This window comes from Phacochoerus africanus, chromosome 3, assembly GCF_016906955.1.
Source record: "Phacochoerus africanus isolate WHEZ1 chromosome 3, ROS_Pafr_v1, whole genome shotgun sequence".
In the NCBI taxonomy this organism is placed as follows: Eukaryota; Metazoa; Chordata; class Mammalia; order Artiodactyla; family Suidae; genus Phacochoerus; species Phacochoerus africanus.
In genome coordinates, this window is record NC_062546.1 from 19,343,183 (window position 1) to 19,364,763 (window position 21,581).

The following is a 21,581-nucleotide window of genomic DNA, read 5'->3' on the forward strand; positions in this document are numbered from 1 at the left end:
CCAGCTGGGGGAGCCCCCGGACAGACGAAAGGGAGGTGCCGCCAGAGGGGATCCAGACACTCCTTCCCGCCTCTCGGGCCCCTGCGTGCTCCAAGCCGGGCACTGGCCTCTCCACCCGCTCCTCACCTTCGCTCCCGACTCTCAAAATGGTCTGTGAGATGCTCCTGGGAGATGCGGAAGTCCTCAAACGGCTGCTGGTAGCGGGCTTCGAAGGAGCCCTCCCGGGCCCGGCCGTGTGCTGGCTGGCCAGAGATGTCGTAGCCCCGCTCCCGCAGGGACGTCCCCCCAAAGGGACTGAGGTCGCTGTTCTCCTGCTTCAACGGGCAGATGCACAGGGGTCGGCAGCTGCCCGGCCCCTGGAGCCCTGGGCCCGGCGCTCGCCCCGCCCGGCCAGTTACCTTGACGGGGAAAATGTCGAGCTTGATGAGCAGGGAGGCCAACTCCAGGTCCTCGCTGTAGTTGTTCTTCAAAGGCACCGCTCTGTATCCTGGGAGGAGGCCTGGCCCTCAGACCACGGGGAAGGCGGGCGAGGGCCCCCACCCCCAAGCCAGACTGGGGAGAACGGCCCCTAGGAGGGGCTCTTACCCGTCTTCAGTCCCTTCACCGGGAAGGTGGCCTGAGCCAGGAAGTTCTGGTCGCTAAACATGTCTTCCTCATACACCACAAAGCGCAGGAAGGCAAATTCGGGGTTACTGATCTGGAAGTGGAAGAGCTTAGCCGGCCACACGGGGTTCAGTCCGTTGTCCACTGTGAAAGCAAAGGCAGAAGGCCTCAGGCCACCGCTAGGAAACAGGGTCATGGGCGTGAGGGGCCTTTCGCACCCTGAGGGGGAGGCTCACCCACAAACTCCGTCTTCTGCTTGATGCTGTCATACTCTGCTCCGGCCACCTCAATCTCCACAAAGGGACACACAATGCCTCGGCCATTCTTCGGCAGATGCCGGGCCCCCAGCACCTGCAAGGCAGGCAAAGACTGGCTGGGACAGTCCTTCGGCCTCCCCCGAGGCCTGGCTGTGCAGTGGAGCAGTGCGCCCTCTGCTGGGCCCCAAGGACACTGCCCGTTAAGTCTTTCAAATCAGCAGGGCCCTAAGAGCCTCTGAGGCAAAAATTCAAGTTTTAGCTTTCACCACAAATTTCAAGTGAGTTTTTGCAATCTATTTCACATGAGATCCATGTATATATATATATATTTTCTTTTGTCTTTTGTCTTTTTTTGTTGTTGTTGTTGTTGTTGCTATTTGTTGGGCCGCTCCTTCGGCATATGGAGGTTCCCAGACTAGGGGTTGAATCGGAGCTGTAGCCACCGGCCTACGCCAGAGCCACAGCAACGCGGGATCCGAGCCGCGTCTGCAACCTACACCACAGCTCACGGCAACGCCGGATCATTAACCCACTGAGCAAGGGCAGGGACCGAACCCGCAACCTCATGGTTCCTAGTTGGATTCGTTAACCACTGTGCCACGACAGGAACTCCCCATGTATATTTTAACACAGAAAATTTAAATTATTTCCCCCAGGACAAAAAATGGAAATCTCTTCTCTGGGAAAACAAACATGTTCACCCTACACGATCCTCACTCCCCTCCGGCCCCTTCCCCCTGAGCCCTGCAGCACCAAGCTGTCCACATCACAGCTTCTCACCAGGGTCATGGCAGCGCTCAGATGCTACACAGCCCTGGGGCTTCGGTGGGGGTCAGTCATTCTTAACCACGCCCCATCCTAGGCAGTGCCATCTGGCTTGTTCCTAGCTCCCCACTGGTACCAGCTTCCTGCCCGTCTCCTGCCTACTCCTGCCAGGCTACTGTGGCTGGGCCTTCCCGGACAGCCTGACTCCTTAGTGCCAAGAACTGGCCACATTTAGTTTGGCTGCCCCAGCCTGTGCCGCTCAGAACCCAGGATGCTTGTCACTCCTCAGAGGACAGTGACAACCTCCTCAGGCTCAAGGGCAGCCCAGTGCCCCCTCCTTCATCACATTAACTCACACCCCAGCCTTGAGGCCTGAAACGAACGAACCCCAGCAGTGTCCCCTGCTCACCTCAACACAGATGGCGCACGGCTCCAGCCCGCGGAGGCTGCTCTTGTCGAAGGGGTCGAAGGCCTCGTCCCTCATGGTGCTTGGCTGCAGCACATAGCCGCAGTGCCCGCCGGCCATGAAGAGAGCCTGGTTCATCTGCATCGGCTTGTCTGCAAGAGTCGGGTTACAGGGTGGACTCCAGCCCACCTGCCCCCCAGGGCCCCCACCCCCTCGGGCCACCTCCTCACCTGGGGTCTGGAAGTTGAGGGCCACCAGCTGACTGCCACAGATCCACATGGGCAAGGGGTCATAATTGGAGGAGTCCAGCCGCTGGCCCTTGGGGTAGATGCGCGACAGCTGCAGCCGGTTGTACTGGAGGAACTTCTTGCCTTTGGCCTTGTTCACATACTTCTCAGCCTTGGTTTCCGGGAAGGACGACATGTCCCGGTAGCAGGCGCGTTCTGTGCCGATCTCTGCGCCAAAGAGGGAGAGGGCTTACGGGGCCCGTCCTCCCAGGTGCTGCTGGGGCTGCACCCGCACCCCACCTGGGCCAGAGCCTTACTCTCTTCATCGAAGGGAACAGGCCGGCAGTAGACGACGAGCTCAGAAAGCTCCAAGGCGATTTTCTTCCTCCGCTCCATCATCTTCCCCTCTGTGAGCTGATGACACACAGGCCCTGAGCCAGGCGGGAGACCTCCCCCGACCCCCCGGGAAAGGGGAGACCCAGGTGCCCTGGGCACACCCACCTGCCCTTCCAGACCCCATTCCCTGTCCTCAGTCGCATCTCAGAACTCTCCCCTCTCTTCCCTGCCCGAGGACACATGCCCTGCCAGACTTAAGAGGGCAGACCTGTACTCCAGTAACACCCCACGGTCCTGGCTGACTGTACCCCCAGCCATGCTCTGTGGCCACTTAGTACCCAGCCTCTCTGAGGGACAAAGGTTGCCTCCTGGTTTTCTTGTGACTTCACTGGGGACTCAGGTTTGGTCTTCTGTGTCCTAAGAACCTTCCTTCCACCTCTCCTGGCCCAGAAGCTCACCCTCAGTCCCCCTCACTCAACACAACCACCTGCTGGCCACAGCCAGACTTCAACTTGGGAAGCCCACTCCTAAGTGCCCCCGGGAGGCCCATTTCCTTCCAGACGGGTGGGGGGCTCATTCTCTGACTCTTCCTTCCTTCCCAGACCCCAGGATCCATCCCTGCAACCACTTCCTCTTTCCAGGCTCCGCTCTTGACAAAATCCTTAGCACCCATCCCTCTTGGCCCAGCTTGAGCTGTCCTTGCCCCAAAGCAGCCCCAGGTGTGTACTGTAGTCCGAGCACCTGACCCCAAATGACAGGGGTGGAATCAAGCAGGAACTCCCGCAGGCTGGCGCCTCCCCCTCAACCCCAGGCTCAGTGGACGAGCCTCCCCACTCCCGAGGCCGCACCCTGGCCTCCCACACTCTGTGATACGCACTGCTGCCCCGCCCAGCCACCGCCTACACGGCTGCTGCCAAATCCCACGGGCGCTCTCAGGTTCTGCTCCGCAGCCCTCAACACATCAGACCCTGTGCCTCGCCGGCCCGCCCTTCCCAGCCCCTCGTTCTCCACACCCACGTCCTCCAACGTCACGCCCTGTTCCTGTCCCACACCACGTTGCCCCTAAGCCCTGGGCACCCACTCCGGCTTCCAGCCCAGGATTCATCCTCCACCTCTGCCCCTGTTATCTAACTGCTCTCTAAGCAGAGCCACCTGAATGTCCCATGGGTGCCTCCAACTCAACACATCCTCAGCCTGCCACACCGCCAACCAGGCGTTGAGTTTCCTCTGCTCCCAGCCTGGCGCAGGAGCTGCACACCCCAGGCTCTGAGGGCCACTAGCAGGCTCTCACCCTGGCATCCGCGGTCTGGGCCACTTCTCGGATCTTTTTCACCCAGTCCTGCAGCTCCTCCTGTGAGTCAGCAGCCACATCCAAGGACCAATGTGCCACCGACGCCATGCTGATGGAGAAGACGAAGAGCCTGTTGTTCTTGCCCTCAGGACGGATGGCTGGGAGGGAGAGAAGAGCAGAGCTGAGGACACACGTGCCTGGGTCCCACCCCACACCCCAGGCACTGGCTCCAATGAATTCCCTTCCCCCATGGGGAGGGGGTGCCGGCTGCCAGGCCCCTTTCACAACCGAGAATGCTGCATCCCAGCACTAAGTCCCTGCCACCCTGACCACGTGCTGTGCCCCTCCCCACCCTGCTTCCAAGCCTGTGTCCCACCCCGGGACCCGCCGTCAGGTGGGACAGTCATCCACAGTGCCTGCAAGAGGCGAGCAGGCAGGGGCCACAGCCAGGGGGGACGAAGGGAGCGGGGGTACCCAGGGATGGGGAGATCTCAGAATGAGAGCGGCCTCTGGGGGTCTGGCCTTCGTCCCCTTCCCTCAGGGCAGGAAGAGAGCCACCAGGGGCCTGACCCCAAGGGGCAGTGCACAAGAGAGCGAGCCGGGGGCTCACCTATCTGACAGGCTGGCACATCCAAGACCCCCCGCAGCAAGTCCCCCAGGGGGCTGTTCTCGTCCAAGTGCTGTGGGAGGCAAAGCAGGAGAGTCAGCCAGTCTGCTGTACACATGCGGGAGGGGCGTCTGTGCGTGTGAAACACACACCTGACACGGGTACGTGCGACCAAGGCTCCACGGGGCCTGAGGGACCACCTACGAGGGGGCTGTGCACACAGGCACACCGATGCCGCGTGTGACGGGGATCTGCCCCACCCACACGGCTCTGCTCTCACCTCCCTCTCGGGCTCCAGGGCCGCAGGGCTGACCATCTCTTCCACGTAGTTGGACGGGAACCACAGCTGCTTCTTCCCACCATAGTCCCCCCGCCACCTATGGAAGCCACAAAGGTGCTGACCCCCAGCCACCACCCCAAAATCCCGCGCAGGCCCATGGGCACCCAGGACCCCCACCTACACCAAGGCTCTCAACCCGGGGCCACCTCACCAGCCTCCCTCCTGCTTTTCCACGTTCTGGATGATGGCGCTCTTGGTGAAGGTCAGCTCGTCATCTCTCTGGGCCTTGTAGTCGAAGAGCGCTTTGACAGCACACTGCGGGGAGAGGCGCGCTGAGCACGGCGGACAGGCCCTCCCTGCTCCACCTGCGCACACGTGTGTGCCTGGGCTCGGCTGTCACTGCCGGAAACCCGCCCTCGTTGCAGTCCTGGCCCTGGGCCTGCGGGAAGCTCCATGGGGTCTGGGTGGAACCCTGAAGCCCCTGCCCTGGGCCCCGGGTGTCAGGCTGGGAGGCTGGGAAGGGAGCATCTGTGGGTGCTGAGTGCCTCCCCTGAGACCAGGGGACCTTGGGGTGTGGCTGGGACCCCGCCATTCCTCCTCTGCCAAGTAGGCAAGAGACTCTCGCAGGCTCCCGGGCTGCCGAGGAAAGGGGGTGAGGGCAGAACACAGCTCCTCGTCCCTCAGGAGAAAAGGCGAAGTGAGGAAGGTCCTGTCTGACAGACCCCCCCAGGAGGTGTGGGGGCGGAGCGGCAAAAAATGACGTCTTCTGGCCAGCGTGCCCCCACCCTGTCCTGCTGCCGGCCCAGGAGGAAACAGGGCTCACCCCAGAGGCAGTCGGGAAGAGTCAGGGCTGACCCCCAGGGACAAGGCCTGGGAGGGGTCAGCCCTGGGAGAGCTGTGGTTGCACATCAACCGCATACCTCTCACCACCGCTCAGGCCTCGGAAAACCACAAACACCACTTCTCCACAAAGACCACAGGCAGCCCTGAGCAGAGAAATGCAATCCCCGAGCAGCTGGGGACCCTCCCCAGCTTCCTGTGCCCAGAGCACTAGGCTGTACCTTGAAAGTCGGCATAGGGTTGGCCTCCACGTAGAAGCCGGGGTTGCGGCCCTCATACAGGGCCCCGTAGTCAGGCTCCTGGAAACAGGACAGGACAGAGAACATTAACACCCAGCGAGGAAAGATGGCTTCCTCACGAGACCCGTCGAGTCCGCCCCCACCGCTGACACCTGGTCCACTGGGCTGCCCCAACCTCACACCTCAGCCCCTCTTTCCACATTCTCACCTCGCTGCCCAGCCCACAGCCCAGCTCCTGAAGACCTGCCCTGCAGGCGAGGCGCACGGCATAGCCATGCAGGCGCCAGGACCCCCACCGCCACCCCAAGTGCTCCCAGCACACACCTCTCACCTCCCAGCCCCAGCGGGCGGCAGCCCTCTCCCTGGCCTTGTTGGCCACCTGGGCCCACTCGGACCGGAGTCTCCAGTGGACATACCTCCCACTCTGGATGCCTGCCTTCTCCCCGTGGCCACGACCCTGCCTTCTTTCCTCAGTGGTCTCCCACTGGGGCTCTGCCCGCCTCGACCACATCTCTGTGTGGAGCCTGTGCTCCCCGGCCTGGGCTCTCCCTGTGCGCGTGTGAAGACCTCCCTACCTGGCCCACTGTGGACACTCTAACTGAATGCCTGTCTCCACCTCTTCACCCCTAACTCATGCCCATCCTGTGGACACCACCCAGAGACCACTCCCTCCTGGACACCTCCTGGCACCCTGTGTGCCCCCAGCTGGGCGAGCTAGCCCTCCCACAAGCTGCTGAGATGCTCTGGGCCTCTCCGCTGCATCCATCCAATCACCCAAGGACCCTTAGGTGCACCCTGCCCAGCAGCAAGCCTGGGAGTTTCTGGAGGACCACACAGGTCTCTCCGCGGCCTGCCAGGCACCCCACCCCCACCCCGCCACTGCCCCCAGCCACCAGGTCCTCACAGCTGTGCCAATCTTCTCCAATGCCTCCTCGTTGATGGGATAGCGCAGCTTCATCTTGCGGTACAGCGGGTGCTTCTCATAGTAGCTGACAAGATCCACGAGGCTGTCAAACTCCGAGTTGCCCAGCATCACAGTCTGGCCCTCCTGCTGGACACGGCAATGCTTGATCTTGCCCTCAGCCCTTGACAGAGACACAGCAGTCACACAGGGTCAGGACAGCTGGGACCAGGCGTGCTGGCACCACCCCCGGGGCCCCAGGGCGCCCCCTCACCGGAAGGAGATGGCGTAGGAGTTGGGCTCATTGCGTTTCCGCACCAGGAAGGCCCCGTCCCGGGGCACGCGCATCAGCATGTGCTCGGCCTGCGCTCTGGTCAGGCTCGCGTGGTACCACCTGTGGACGCCGGAGTCAGCCCTGGCCCCGCCCACACCCACTCCCGGCCCCGCCCCGGCCCCGCCCCGGCCCCGCCCTCACTCTTTGCTCTCGTGGGCGTTGGTCTGCGGGACCGGCTCAGAGAGGCGCATCTCAAACTCGTTGCAGCGCAGGGGCACCTGCTGGTAGTGCGTGATGAGGTCGTAGAGTGAGTCGAAGACGAGGTTGTCTGTCAGGAAGAACTTGGGGGTCCCAGCGTCCTGCCGGGAGTGGATCCGGCAGTGCTGGACTTTCCCGTTCCGCCTGAGGGGGACAGGGAGGCAGTGAGCAGCAGGCCGGCCCGACCACCCTCCACTCGCTGCGAGGCGCCCCGTCTCAGGGAGAAAGGCGAGCCCCACAGGGTCTTCACGCTGAGGAAGCCTGTGCGCCCACGGGCACCTGTGCCACGCTGCAGGGTGGCTGTCCCCAGGGGCGCCCTCTCCACATGTGCAGGCGCAGGGAGGCTTACCAGAAGGAGAGGGTGTAGTCACCCACGAAGGTCTCACTCTCGCGCACGAGGAAGGAGCCGTCCGGGGCTCCGGTCTCGATGCAGTACTCTGTGAGCAGGCGCTCGGCGATGTGCCGGCCGTCCCGCCCCGCCCCGAGCTTCCCGTGGAACCACTTCTCATTGGAATGCAGCTCTGTGCTGCTGCTCGCCTGCAGGGGGAGGGCGCTGGCAGAGACACTCCATGACCCTGACCCCAGCCCAGCCCCCGGCCCTGGGCCAGTCCCTCACCTCCTTGGGCTCCTCCTCATCCTCGTTGCCCTGGTCACTGCTGGTCTCCTCTGAGTAGTAGATCTTGCTGCTGGTCAGAACAAAGTAGTGGGGATACCACTCCTGGAAGACAGGGGAGCCAGGCCTGTGAAGACAGCCCTCTCGCCACCCTGCCCCCGGCCCAGCCTGGCCCAGCCCTCACGTGGTTCACAGGGTCCTCCAGGTAGAGGATGCCGTTCTTGATGGAGTTGCTGATGTCGTTCTCAGAGTACATCACAGACGTAGGCACCTCCTCATACGCACTGCCCTCAGCCAGCTTCTTGTGCTGCAGGGGACAGGCCAGGACATGGCATGCCAGCCTGGGTCCCAGAGCCCCACCCCCTCACCCAGGCCCAGACTGACACCGGAGCAGAGGTGGGACCCACACAGCCCTACTTTTTTTTTTTTTTTTTTTGCTATTTTAGGGCCACACTCATGGCATATGGAGGTGCCCAGGCTAGGGGTCCGACTGGAGCTGCAGATGCCGGCCTACACCACAGCCACAACAGTAGGTTGTGTCTGCAACCTACACCACAGCTCACGGCAACACGGGATCCTTAACCCACTGATCGCGGCCAGGGATTGAACCCGCATCCTCATGGATCCTAAGTGGGTTCATTACCACTGCACCACGACAGGAACCCCAGCCCTACCTTGATGAGGATCTTCCTCTTGAGCTGATTGGGTGAGGGCAGCCCGTCGGCTGCGATGTCCACAGGCTTGGTGAGGAGCGTGTCCCCGAGCACCTTCTTGAAATACTGGGCCATGTTCCTCTGCTGGGCAATGCTGCAGTGGTCCTCGATGGACAGGATGACCGGGTACCTAGTGCGTGATACAGATCCTGCCATTCTGCAGCGTCAAGGCTCACGTCCTCACCAAGAGACGAGCTGGGAGCCTAGGGGCTGAGGTCCTTTCCCCAGAGAGCCACCCCAGAGAAGAGGCAGGCCCTGCCACCGCAGGAGGAGGGGAGGGTTCACAGAGGCACTATGGGTGCAGCAGAAACCAAAGGCTGGGACTGTTGCCAACAGGCGTCCCCAGAGTTGGTCCGACCACGGAGGCTGTCCCAGCAGCAAAGAGAAACATCCCCACCCAAGGTCAGGAGAGGTGACAAGCAGCCTCCAAATTAGCCATGGGGGGTGGGGGGAGCTGGTGACCCCCTCAGTGAGGTGGGAGAGCCCCATGACTACAGGTTGGGAGGACTAACAGGAACTGCAGAGCGAGACACAGGGAGCACAGGCAATTTTCTGGGTTGGGAGGGGAAAGCAATGGGCAGGACAATGGCCCAGGGCCCAGGGCTAAGGAAGTAATTTTGATGATGAGAAGAGCTTGACTGTGCACCACAGGCTGAGGAGAAGGCCTCAAGCAGAGGGTGGGCTAAGGATGCAGGAAGCACAGCTCCGGCAGGCCAGGCAGCAAGAGGTGGAAGGTGGGGCGGGGCCAGGAGAGAGCTGGAGCTGAGCCACCCCACTCACTCTGAGGCCACAAAGGCGTGCTCCTTGATGGTGTGTAGGACGTCTGAGAACTTGATCTTGGTGGTCAGAGTGTGTCCATGGTAAATGACCGGCATCCCGTCTGGGCCGTCCCAGCAGTCCACTGAGGAGCAAGGCGACCACAGTCACGCAGGCAGGCCTCCCCTTTCCCCCCCAAGGCCGGCCCCCACGCACACTCAATGCAGCGGCAGCCCATCCGCAGGCAGCGGGCGTAGGCTTCCAGGGAGGACTCGCTGGAGAACTGGTCCCCGGTCAGGTACCTGGACAGGGAAGCGGGGCAGGGCAGTCAGGCGAGCCCCAGCTCCTGAGGTCAGGCCAAGGGGGTCAAGCGGGCCACTCACGTGTTGTGAGAGGAGGAGATCCAGTAGTGGGACAGGGGGTTGTTCATGGTGTCTGGGCACACGGCGTCCAGCTGCGAGTTCCACACGCTGTTCTCCTTGGAGAACAGGAAGGTGACAAACTGCCCAGAAACAAATGTGGAGAGGAGAGAAGAAGATGAGCCCCTGCCCTGGACCATGGCACAGGGTGGTGCAGGAGAGGGTGCTCAGTCCAGGTGAGGGCACAGTGGACAGTGGGAAGGCCCCAGCGGGGCTCCGGCCAGCCCACCGGCTCCCTGATTCTGCGACAGAGAGTGAGAGGCAGGGCTCACCTCGTCCAGGAAGAAGTAAGTCTCCTCTATCTCTCGCAAGGGGTCTCGGAGGAAGCTGAGCATGAACTCCTGCACCTGGAGCCGGTCGACAGCCCACAGCTCCTGATGGGGAGGGAGGTCAGGGCACGTGAGAGGCCTCCAGCCAGCGGTGTGCCCCGCCCCCTCAGCCAGCACCCTGGCTCAACCCCAGCCCAGCCGTACCCCCTGGTACTCGAGGAGGAACTGCTGGAACTCAGGAAGGGACACCCGGCAGAGCTCTGGCCGCTCCCCTGCCCTGCAGGAGAGAAGACAAGCACCTGGCGGACAGCTGGCTAGTGTGGGCCACAGACGACAAGGGGCCCCTTGGAGGGAGCGCACAGCTGCCCAGAACAGTCCAGCAGGGCTCAGCCACCGCCCCCTACCTCCCACCTGCATTAGGAATCAACCAGGGGAGGGACAATGGAGCCCTGGGAGAACCCCACCTCCCCACTTCAAACCCAACCTTAGGGTACTGGCTTCCAGGAAGGGGAGGTCCATCTGCAAGAGAAAGAACCGGGTCAGCGCAAAAGCCCCAGGAGGCCATGTGGGGAAGGGGCTCTCGGGAAGAAAGGCTGGGGCGTCGGACGGGCAGGCCTCCTGAGGACAAAAGCTGGACAAACAGCTCCCCAACACCCCCAAGCAGGGCAGCAGGGCAGCAGGGCTGAGACAAGTGGGGCTGGGGTGGGAGGGCAGGGTGGGGCGCTCGGGACAGGTGGCTCAAGCACCGTCTTCTGGGCGCTGTACATGAGGCTGCGGTACAGTTGTGCAAACTGTCCGTAGGTGATGTCGCTGCTGCGCTGCTCCAGCTCCTGGAGGCAGAGCGGGACTTCCAGTCAGACCCGGGTCAGGGGGGCGGCACTGCCCACCTCCCCACCCGCCTGCATCTGGCCCGCAGGCCCTTACCGTCAGCCGCTCTCGGAGGAAGCGCATGTTGGGGACCCGGTAGTTGACCTGGGACAGCATGTTCTTCAGATCCTTGGCTGATATACTGAGGACAGGGAAAGGGGAACATCGACAGGGGCCTCACTACCCCCTCATGACCTCTGACCTGTGGGCTGAACCCACCTGGGGCTGAACAGGTAAACAACACTATTCTAGGATCTGGAGTCCTGGCACTGAGGCTGGCTCAGAACTGTAGTGATCAGCGGAAGTCCCTTCCTTCCTCTGGGCCTCAGTTTCCTCATCTGAGCAAAGGAAGCCTATGATCGGCACAGAAGGGGTGGCTAGGGGAGGGGAGCCCATCTGCAGGCCCCTCTCCTCCCCCAGGGACGGAGGGAGGCAGTCCCTCCAGGGCCCTCTGGAGCCCTGTGGAATGCCCTGTGAGAGTCAGCAGCTCAGTGCCCGGGTTGGGGGGCCTAGGAACTGGGGACTTCCTGGGGAGGAGGAGGAGGGTTATCCTCAGCCAAATCCGCTACTGGCCATGGGGGAATCTCCCTAGGCCTGACAGGGAAGAAACCTACCTTATGGGTACTCTGCCCCAGGATGGGGCTGAACACACTTCTGGGCCTGGCAACTGGATGAGAAAGATGGGGAAGGGGGGATCTTCTCTCCTATGAGGTGGTGGCTGGCACCCCTCATCTTCGAAATCAAGGGCCTGGCAGACAGCACCCAATGCCCCTGACAGAGGGGTCCTATCGGCCAGCGCTGTTCAGCAAGCACTCGCCCAACCTGTCACCTAGGAGGTGGGCCAGTGGGGAGGGGGCCTCACTGGGCAGGCTGGGAAACCTGCTGCGTCACCAGGCTATCCTCCTGTGGACTCCTTGCCATCAGCACGACAAGCAGGTTGTCATCACTCCCCCTGAAACACCTGCCTGCCCTGCTTCCTTCGCCAGCTACTGCCCTTTCTCTGCTCCTCTTCATTGCAGCACCTTAAAGTAGCTGCCCAGGCTCCTTTCATTCCCCGAGTCCCCCCCGCCCCACTCCTCCACTGCCTGCCACAAGATCACCAATGACCTCTGTGCTGTCAGGTCCAAGGGGCACCTCTCAGTCCTCCCCCCCGGCTGTGACAAGGCCTGGCATAGCTGACCACTCCCAGCCCCGGGCCTCCAAAGCTCTATACCCTCTGGTCTTCCTCTCACCTCTCCAGGGGCTGCTTCCATAGGCGAGCCCCTCACCTCCCCAATCCCCAGTGCTGGAGCCACCTGGGCCTGGGATCAGTCACCCTCTTCCCCTTTTCTGGCTAGGCTTATCCCCAGGAACTCCAGCCTCGGGCCTTCTGAGATACACTGCCTACATGTTCCCGAGGTAACATCTCCAGCCCCAAGTTCTCCCCTGAACTCATGCTACCCAGCCACCAGCTCAGCATCTCCATTCGAGCAGCTAAGGGCAGGACACCAAGGTGCTCACACACCCCAAGGTGCTCCCCCCACAGCCTTCCCCACCTCAGTCACAGCAGCTCCACCTTTCCAGATGCTCAAGCCAGAAAGCTCACTGCCATCTTTCACTGGCCACCTCTCACAGCCCCAAACCAGTCTGTTAGGAAATCCTACTGGGCTCTGTCTTCAAAGTGTTGCCCAGCCCCAATCGAACCGCTTCCTAACCCCAACCCCCAGCCAGGCCTCTTCACCCAGAGTGTTAGAGGTGCTTCCTGGCTGGGCTCTCCACCCCGCCCTGCCCCCGTGCGACTGAACTCATCAGGTCATATCACGCCTCTCTCCAACACCCTCTGTGCTGTCCACCTTTCTCCCAGCGACTGTCAGCAGTCCTTACTGTCACCTGGTTTTTGTCCCCCACTTTTCTCAGCCCCTCTGGCTGCCACACCACAGTCTCAAAGCCGTGAGCTTCCTGGAAGCCCCACCCCACCAGGACCCTCAGAGCCAGCTCTGCACGGCCTGTCTCCCACCTGCAGTGAGCCCTGGCCTCTGCCGCCAGCTTGCACCAAGGCCATTGGAGCTTTCCGCAGGAAGCTGCTTGTGCCAGACCACCTGCCCACCCCTGGCCGTGCTGAGGCAGGTCCTCCGGTTCTCCCGGCAATGCCTGGAGGCTGGGCGACTCTCCTGGCCGCCCCAAACCACCCCACTGGGCGAGAGCCAGAGCGCAGAACCTACCGATCCTCACGATTCCGGTCCACTGAGTAGAACTGCTTCCGCAGCCACCTGGAGGAAGAGAAGGCTGAAGCGAGGCCCAGACTCGGGGAGGAGACCAGCAGGCATGCTCTGGGCACAGAGGCCTGAGTCCCTGCCTGCTCCCTAGAGCCCTAACCCTGTTGGGCTGGTTCTTACCTCTCAATCTGCAGAGGCGTGGCCGCCTGCAGCGTGTCCTCCATCAGCCAAGTCAAGCCCTTGATCCACATGTTCACTTCGTCCTCAGAGGTAGCTGTGAGCAGAGGGCGGGGAGCTGAGCCCAGGGCCGGGGGCCATTCCCCTTGAGCGCCCTCCCTCAGCCAGCCCCTGGGCACCCACCCTGCAGACTCAGGGTCTTCAAGCGGAATTCCATTCCATACAGGATGACAAAGCAGTGTGACTGGTCTGGTCGAAAAGCAGGATCCTCTTGGTATCGATCAAAGTCCCGGGAGGTCTTCCCTGGGCGGATCTCCTTGATTTCGCGAATGTCAACTAGGAAGGCAGGGAAGAGGCCAAGGCCGGGCTGGGGCTGCCAGGGTCAGCACTGAAATGAGGGCAGCCTGTCTCCCCACTCAATCCCACAGTCCCCTCAGGGAGGGACCACAAGGAGAGACAATCCCAGGGGGCAGACCCAAGACCACTCAGTCCCACTGAGCGGTGGAGGAAAGCTGGGCTGAGGCTAAGGGCAGAGTTCTGCAGAGAGCTGAGGGGTCTAGGCGAAAAGCTGTCTGGTGGAACAGGAAGCTCCAGCCCAGGAACCTTCCCTTGGTGACAATATAGGAGGGTCACTCTGACCTGGATGAGAGCTGGACTCAAGAAAGAGAAATGGGGACCCAAGGCCATTGTGTGAGGACCATTTCTCGACACAAAAGTAAGCAAACCGAATGGCTAAGTCCCAAGGGTAGGGCTGGGTCTCAGGTTGCACAGGAGGAAGACAGGATTGGGCCAAGAGAACCGTGCAGCCTGAGAGCCACCCTCGAGACACCCCTGAGCGGGTCTCAGCAAGAGCAGCAGCTGCCCTTGGACGGCTCTCACCCTGGCCTTCTGGGGCCCAGCTCACACAACACAGCCTGGGGAGGCACCCGGGCCAGAGCGGCAGATGACCTGCCTGGGCCACCAACTCAGAGATGACACTGAGTGACTCATTTAACTTCTCTCCATCGGTGTTGCCATCTCTAGAGCAAAGGGCATGACGGAATTTCTCTAGAAGGCAGAACGGCAGAAGAGACCTGCCTGGGCCCTAGGGGTGGGCTGGCTGGGACCAGAATCCAGTCCACTGCACCTTACTTAGCTACGTGGCCTCAGCAGAGTGGCAACCACTCTGACCCCACCGCTTCCACCGTGAGGCGCTGCTCAAATCTAAGCCCTGACCTCCCAGAGTGCCCAACCCAGCAGGTGGCACTCCCCCTCTACTCCCCCATCAGTCTTTGGTCCACACGGGCAATCTGAGCAGATGTGCAGGTTGTGACCCCAGGCGTGGAAAGGGCCCTGGCTGCACACTCACACTGTCCCCTGGTGGTGGCTGCGACCCTGCACAGAGGCCAGATAAAGAGACAGATTTAGGGAGATCAACAAGGAGAGGCCTGGCTTAGCCACCAGAAATGACTGTGAGCTCCCTTTTGGCTCTTGAGCCTCTTCAAAGCCTCTCAACTCAGACTGGCCTGGAAGATGTGCAGCCAGGAGCAGTGCCCATGTGCCGCCTGGCTCGTCTCCATCCCCAGAGCCCTCCCAGGCCCAAGTGCCCACCACCCTGGCTGGAATGTCCTAAGGGGCCCAGTCCCTAGGCCCTCTTCCTGCCACTCTAGCCACAGCTGTGCACCACCTATCCCAGGTCCAACAGCCCAGGGCCCTGGCCAAAACATCACCAGTTCGACCTGGGCCCTGTTCCTGTGCCCTCAGCAGCCCCCTCAGGCCTGGTCCTCCAGCTGAAAGCCCCTGCTTTCCTGCCAGCTGTCCTGCCCGCCAGTTCCCACCAGCCATCCTCCCTGAGCCTCTGAATCTAAGACATTGTTCTGATCCCTCCCGAGGTTGCTCACTAAGGAGAACACGCTCCTTCTCCGGCCTCTGAGCCCTTTTATGATGGGTCTCAGAGATTCACTGCCGCTTCTGCCCTCCTGTAGTCTCTGCTCCATCCAAACTAAGCTGGACCAAGAGCAAGTAGAGCTGTCTTTCCTGTCCCCCATTTTGCTCTGGTCCCCAGTGGGAAATTGTCTGCCTCCCAGGCTCCATTCTCTGCTACCAAAGACCCAACTTGGAAGCACCCTCCTGTCTAATCACACCCTTGACATCTCAGTGTGTTAGTTCTTCATCTCCCCCAGGCCAGGCGGGGTGGTCCAGTGCTTGCTGAATGACTGAACAAACAACAAAAAAAAGCAGACACACCAGCAGGGGGAGGGGTAGCAAAATGGGAGTCAAGTTTTCAAAATGAGGAGTTATGCTCAGGCAGAAACAGAGGGGGGAGGGGGGAGACTGGGTCACAAAGACCCAGCCAAGAAGACAGGGTTCCTTCCCAAGGATGGAAGGAGGAGTCGAACAGGGGAAATGCCCAGATCAGAAACTACAGAATAACCACAAACCCTGCCCTTTGAAACAGAAACCAGCATGCTTTTCCGGTGCAGAGCTGCTGTCAGCCCCCTCCCACACCTCTCACACAGTCATACAACCTCACACAACGCACACGGACCAACATGGCCTGCGAGATCCACAGCCTGGGCCCTTCTACACAGCTGCCTGCCAGTCCACGACGCGGCTACCAGCTGGCAGGCAGCTACAGGGTCAGTCTGAAGCCCACTGCCAAGCCACCTGCAGCCACCCCATGCGTGGATGCCACACACACACACACACACAAAACACACTGCGAGTAGGTCCTAGGTGACCCTGTGGTCTCCTGCCCTGTGCTCTTGAGTAATTTCCACCGGGACTAGGCTGGAGGCAAAAGAGGCCCCCACCCAAGACAGGGGCCAGGTAGGCAGAGAGCAGCTCTGGGCCAGGCGCCCATGTCTCCCAGGCTCCTGCTGGCCACACCAGGCCCCTTGCACTTCACCCCACTGGAGATGCCAGCCTGGCCCTGATGCCTCCAAGTCCATCAAGCCAACAGCAGGCCTAAACAACACGACACCGGGGTGACAGGCTCTACCAGGTTCTTAAAAGCCGCATCCTGTACAACCTCCCACCTCCCCTCAACCCTCCTACCTCCCAGAATAAATAGAGCAGCGTCCTCTTCCTGAGAGCCAGGACGGGTCGCCCAGGGACTGCCATCAAGGGGAGAAGACTCCCTGGGACAGGCATGGCCTTGGCCCTAGTTTTGGGGAGTGGAGCACCCTACCCCCCAGTATAGTCTGGGTCAGACCTGCAGCGGGACAGGAAGGTCAGGAAGAAAGACCCTCGTTGGACCTGGGAGCTTGGGGAGGGGAGAACTTAGAGCTTAGAGGAGCTGGAGACCCACGACCTAGCACTCATTCCCATGCAGAGCCACAGACAACATTCAAGGGACACAGGAAGAAGAAAAGCCAGCAGTACTGGGAGGTCCTGGGAGGTCCTGGCTAGGCCTGAGATGGGGGCACGGGGAGCTCTGAGGACACAGGCAGGATCCCACAGCCAGGGGCCCACCTGATGTGCAGCCCAAGCAAATAGGGCTTCGTTTATGACAAAGGCCCAGCGCCACGCTCACCCAAGCCCGAGAGGGCCTGGGTTCCATTGGCACACCCCAGCCAGCTCAGCCCACCAGAAGCCAGGGAGAGCTTATCCCTCCAAGGACCAGGTCCCAGAGGCCCACGCAGAGGCTCCCTGGCTTCAGGAGTGGCGTGGACATCACCACACCAAGCAAGGCCAAGGTGGACAGGGATAAGACGAGCTGCCTGGGTGGTGAGGGGCACACAGACTCTTGGGAAGAAGCGGACAGACCAGCCCTTCTCCAGAGGCTCTGGGCTAGTGAGGGACCACTTGGGCCAGGGACTGGCCTCACATGCCAGGCTGTCTCCTCTCCCTCCTCCAGGAAGTCTGCCCTGACCACCCCTTCCTGAAGGCTGCCCAGGCCTGGCAGAGGAGAACTACACAGATCTTAAGTTTTAGCTCCGTGGTCCTGGGCAGCCTCATGCTCCTTCAGCCTCTTTCCCAACCGTAAAATGGGGCTTCCTCCTACCTCACAGGGCTGCATAAGGGTCCTGCCGGGAGCTGGCGGTTCTAGGGAAGGCTGAAGCCCCTGCTGTGTGCCTAGTGCCATCGACCCAGGGCCCATCTGAGCCAGCAGCAGGGGAGACGACTGCGGCCACTGCCAGGGCTTGGCTGTGGGCAAGCCCAAACCTGGGCGAGGTAGAGCTGGCCCACGGCAGCCTCAGCCCAAGGAAAAGAACCCAAGCAGCCATTTCCCCAGCTCCAAAAGGGGTGTCGCAGGGATGGGGCACTGGGGAAGGAGGGGCCCGTGGGGCCTCTCAGTTCACCTCAGTGCACATGGACTTGCTCTAAGCCAGAGGCTGCTGCCTGAGCCTCAGCACCGGGCCTGCTGCACCCACAGCACCCCACCCACACATCTGCTGACACTCGCAGGCCCTGCACCCCCACCTCGCATACACTGGTACCAGAACAGGACACTGGCAGATCCGAAATCACAAAGTTTCAAATCCTGTTTCCAAGCATACAGCTCTGGCCTCGAGCAAGTCTCTCTCCTCTCAACCTAGCTTGTGGATAAAGTGAGGGCTTCCGTGGGAAGGAGGCCTCCCATAAACCCTTCACACGCAGACAGAGAACTATACACAGATATCCCCAAGAGAGGCAGCCTTGACCTGTACTGACGGCCCCAACCTCAGACTGGCTTTGTTCTGGTTTTTATGCAGAGGGAAACTTGCTCACTGCCTGGCACAGGGGCCAGCTCTAAGCAATGAGGCAGAGGGCCACAGGCTGAATTTGCAAAACCAAAGACCCTTGCTTCCCACCTCCAGGCCCAGGGATAGACTCCCTTGCCTGAGGCCACAGAGATTAGAGCGGGGAACCTAGGTGAGCAGACCCAGGCCTGGAGAGCAACTGCCTTCAGGACAATCCAGTCACTTTCTTTAGGAGCCTCAGTTTCCTCACCTGAACCACAGAACTGAAGGTACTGCTGCTCTCAGAGCCAGCTTCGCCTCTCTGCTAGCACAGCAGGCCCCGTCCCCTGCCATGGCACCCAGCCCACTAGGTGGGGAGAGGAGACGGTGCTGTGAAGGGGACAAGCTCAACGGCAGCCAGCCTGGAGCCTAGGAAGGGGCAGAGGACAGTGACCATAGGGCCTGTCTGCACCAGGCTCCTCTGGAGGTAGGGCTGCTTCCTGTCTCAGAATCCTGCTCCCCACCCCTCTCAGACAGCGGGCCCTTCTCCTGCTCAGGGCCTGGGGACAACCACTGCGGGGCTGTGCACAGGCGCGGCATTCCTGTGCACCAGGCAGAGCCCCAGGACAACAGGAACCCCAGGGAAGAGAAAAGGGGGGGCAAGGGGGGAAGCACTGACCCTTTTTCAGGGTTCCTTACTGAGCCTGGCCCCCGAGAGCCAGCCAAGCCTGCCCTGAGTATGGCAGGTCGTGGTAGGGAAATCCACAACCTTAAATCAGACCGGAGCTTCTCAGTCAGGAATCTTGTGTCCTAGGATCCCCTGCCCTCAAGTTCTACACAGAAGTCTCCCAAAGCTATTGGCTCCTCCATGCATCAGGCCAGGAGGAAGTGCGCAGCAAAATCACTGGCAGGGTGGGCAGGAGGCACGGCCCCACCTCTGCACCTCCTTCATCTGCAAAATGGGATCACTGCACCTGGCACCTCCTTCACTGGCCTATGGCAAGGTGTCAAGGAGATAAGAGCCAGGAAAGTGATTCTGCTAGAAAGGGACAAGAGGACATACTGAAATTTAAACCCTCATATGATGAAGATATGACCAAGGAAACCAACCACCAGCACCACCACAAAAAAAAAAAAAAAAGGGAAATGGTACATATCACAAATTTCTGGACATGAAAACAAATGTTCATTGAAATATTACCCTTAGGAGAATTTCCTCTTTAAAAAGTGCATAAGATAATTGTTGGAAACTGCAATAGAAATTAACAGTATAAAAATGCCTGTAAATACATTTTAATACCTTAAAAAAATGGTAACTCATAATGAATATGAAAGTTTTTAAAAAACATAGAGAGGAGTTCCTGTCGTGGCTCAGTGGTTAACAAATCCGACTAGGAACCATGAAGTTGCAGGTTCGATCCCTGGCCTCGCTCAGTGGGTTAAGGATACGGCGTTGCTGTGAGCTGTGGTGTAGGTCGCAAACGCGGCTCGGATCTCGAGTTGCTATGGCTCTGGCATAGGCCAGTGGCTACACCTCCGACTGGACCCCTAGCCTGGGAACCTCCATATGCCACAGGTGTGGCCCAAGAAAAAACAAAAAATAAAATAAAATAAAATAAAAAATAAAAAAATCTAGAGAGCTTGAAAAAGGTAAGTGAGTACTACCTAGACAGGTCCCTCCCCCTGGGGCTTTTATTGTCCCCCCTCTGGGATGTGGACGCCCAGCCCTCTTCAAAAGGGTCCAAGTCTAATCAAGGCCACGAGACCCATAGACCCCAGCCCCACATCAGCTCCCGGCGCTCCTCCTACCTCTGAGCCCCTGCATGTGCCAGGCCCACCTTCTCACATCTCCATCAGGCCCGCGCCAGTAGCACACCTGGTGCTCTCCAACTCTGGACACACTGTCTAGTGCCTCCTGGTGTCAGGTCCACCGGCCTGTCTGCCTCTACTTTCCACTCCCCAAACCCAGATCCCTGGGGAGGCCTGAGAATGCTTACAGAGTGCTTAAAGCAGGAACAAATTCATGAGAGTTAGATGCCAGAGCTAATTATCTAAGAGGCCATAGATAATGCTCAAAGATGGTACCAGGGATCACTTCCTGGAAGAGGTGGTGCAGTGGGACAATAAAAGCTAAGGAACAACAACCAATATGCAAATGCAGTGGTCAGTGACGTGACCAAATGGACAGAAGAAAGAAGGACCAGGCACAGTTGGGGATGACATGGCCCCTGGGGACCAGGGCAATGTGAGACTACTGGTAAGTTCCTGCACAAAGGTTCTTGCAACCAGTGGGAACCACTGGAAGCTAATGACCCTTTGGGGAAAACAAATGAGAAGAGGCAGAGCTCCCTCAGCAACATGCCCAGAAGATGCAAAAGAGTGGTCCCAGAGGTGGGGAGACTTGAACAGATCTTCCCCAAAATGCTCTCTCAATAACAGCTTCTCTACACACAGTTTGGGCCACACAGATGGGCCATTTCCAGCCCCGACTCCTCAACTCAGCCACCTCTTGCACCACCTTCTAAAGAAACTCCACACCCAGGACCCAAGGTAACACAAGTGGGGCTGAGCTGTCCCCCCCAGAGGATGCTGAGATGGAGATAGGAAGCCACAAAAGGAAGCACTGGCAATCAGTTGATTCCTGGATGTGCACCTCTGCTGCCCTACACAGGGAGCTCCGCTCTGCATCCCAGGGAGCCTGGACCAGCTGAGAACATACAGCTTTGAAGGAACACACAGGTTCACAGCTCCAAAGGAGAAGTATGGTGGGGGCCAAAGAGGAAACAAGACAGAAACCTGATGCAGCAGGGCCTGGGATGGCCAGCAATTTCCATGCAGGTGGCCTATTGCCCAAGGACTGGAAGGCGTGAAACTCCCTCCCCTACCCCCGCCCTGCTCCACTTTCCAACAGAAAGTCAGGAGCAGCTCCCAGGGAGGAAGGTGAGAGCTGAGGGGTGGTAGCTCTCAACCTCCCATTTACAAAGGACGAGGATCCAGGCTCAGAAACCCAGGGTCACAGGTTCAAGCAGCAAAGAGAAGGTGAGGCTGGGGCTTATCTCCTTCCCACTCTTGTGCAGCAGCATCTTCAAACCAGACCAGCAGGGCACAGAGGACCAAACCCCTTCCCAGGATGCAACAAGGAAACCCTGGCCGCACACCCAGGGCAGAGCTCAGCACTTGATCCAGCTGGGGCTCATCCATCACTGTTCCCCAAACACCTGAAGAGCAGCTGGCCCCTCTCCCACCTTGATAAACAGGAAAATGCCAATCAGACAGCTGGATGGGGATCTGTGGGATCCTCCTACACAGGACCCTGCACCCCTACATCCTAACTGTTTCAGGTCACAGCTGTAAAGGATCCTTGCCAGTTCATGAATCATCTGGAGTTTAGATTCAAGGTGAAACTCCTCTTTGGAGCAATGAGGAAATGGAGGCTCCAAAGGGTCTCAATGTGATTGGTGGTGGTTCATGGTACAACTGGGGCCCTCTGCAGTGGTCCCACAGGGGCAGCCACCCCTGACATTGGGTTTGCAAAGAAAGAGCAGGGCAGCCCCAGCAAGCCTTCACACTGTCCAGGCAGGCGGCCCTCTTTCCTGGGATGTAAGACTAATCCCACCCATTTCAGAGGTGGGAACAGCATGCCCT

The 21,581-nt window shown here is 60.0% G+C and overlaps 1 protein-coding gene across 2 annotated transcripts in view; it reads right to left on the minus strand.

Annotated features, from left to right (window-relative positions):
• PLCG1 (phospholipase C gamma 1) overlaps positions 1-21,581 on the minus strand; it is a 35,261-nt gene that overhangs the window by 1,731 nt on the left and 11,949 nt on the right. Inside the window, exons 2-31 of one of the 2 annotated variants that reach the window (XM_047771087.1) lie at positions 13,477-13,629; positions 13,297-13,390; positions 13,123-13,170; positions 10,979-11,063; positions 10,801-10,884; positions 10,539-10,573; positions 10,259-10,331; positions 10,058-10,159; positions 9,750-9,868; positions 9,583-9,668; positions 9,391-9,511; positions 8,572-8,740; positions 8,082-8,204; positions 7,901-8,002; positions 7,634-7,821; positions 7,228-7,428; positions 7,027-7,146; positions 6,756-6,936; positions 5,834-5,911; positions 4,984-5,087; positions 4,773-4,869; positions 4,496-4,565; positions 3,886-4,043; positions 2,576-2,672; positions 2,262-2,486; positions 2,035-2,183; positions 840-954; positions 586-747; positions 399-487; positions 127-311 (exon numbers count right to left, since the gene is read on the minus strand). In XM_047771087.1, coding sequence (XP_047627043.1) covers positions 127-311; positions 399-487; positions 586-747; positions 840-954; positions 2,035-2,183; positions 2,262-2,486; positions 2,576-2,672; positions 3,886-4,043; positions 4,496-4,565; positions 4,773-4,869; positions 4,984-5,087; positions 5,834-5,911; positions 6,756-6,936; positions 7,027-7,146; positions 7,228-7,428; positions 7,634-7,821; positions 7,901-8,002; positions 8,082-8,204; positions 8,572-8,740; positions 9,391-9,511; positions 9,583-9,668; positions 9,750-9,868; positions 10,058-10,159; positions 10,259-10,331; positions 10,539-10,573; positions 10,801-10,884; positions 10,979-11,063; positions 13,123-13,170; positions 13,297-13,390; positions 13,477-13,629 — 3,613 coding nt within the window. Of the gene's footprint in view, positions 1-126; positions 315-398; positions 488-585; positions 748-839; positions 955-2,034; positions 2,184-2,261; positions 2,487-2,575; positions 2,673-3,885; positions 4,044-4,495; positions 4,566-4,772; positions 4,870-4,983; positions 5,088-5,833; positions 5,912-6,755; positions 6,937-7,026; positions 7,147-7,227; positions 7,429-7,633; positions 7,822-7,900; positions 8,003-8,081; positions 8,205-8,571; positions 8,741-9,390; positions 9,512-9,582; positions 9,669-9,749; positions 9,869-10,057; positions 10,160-10,258; positions 10,332-10,538; positions 10,574-10,800; positions 10,885-10,978; positions 11,064-13,122; positions 13,171-13,296; positions 13,391-13,476; positions 13,630-21,581 lie in introns of both variants that reach the window. The other variant, XM_047771088.1, reaches the window with a different exon arrangement.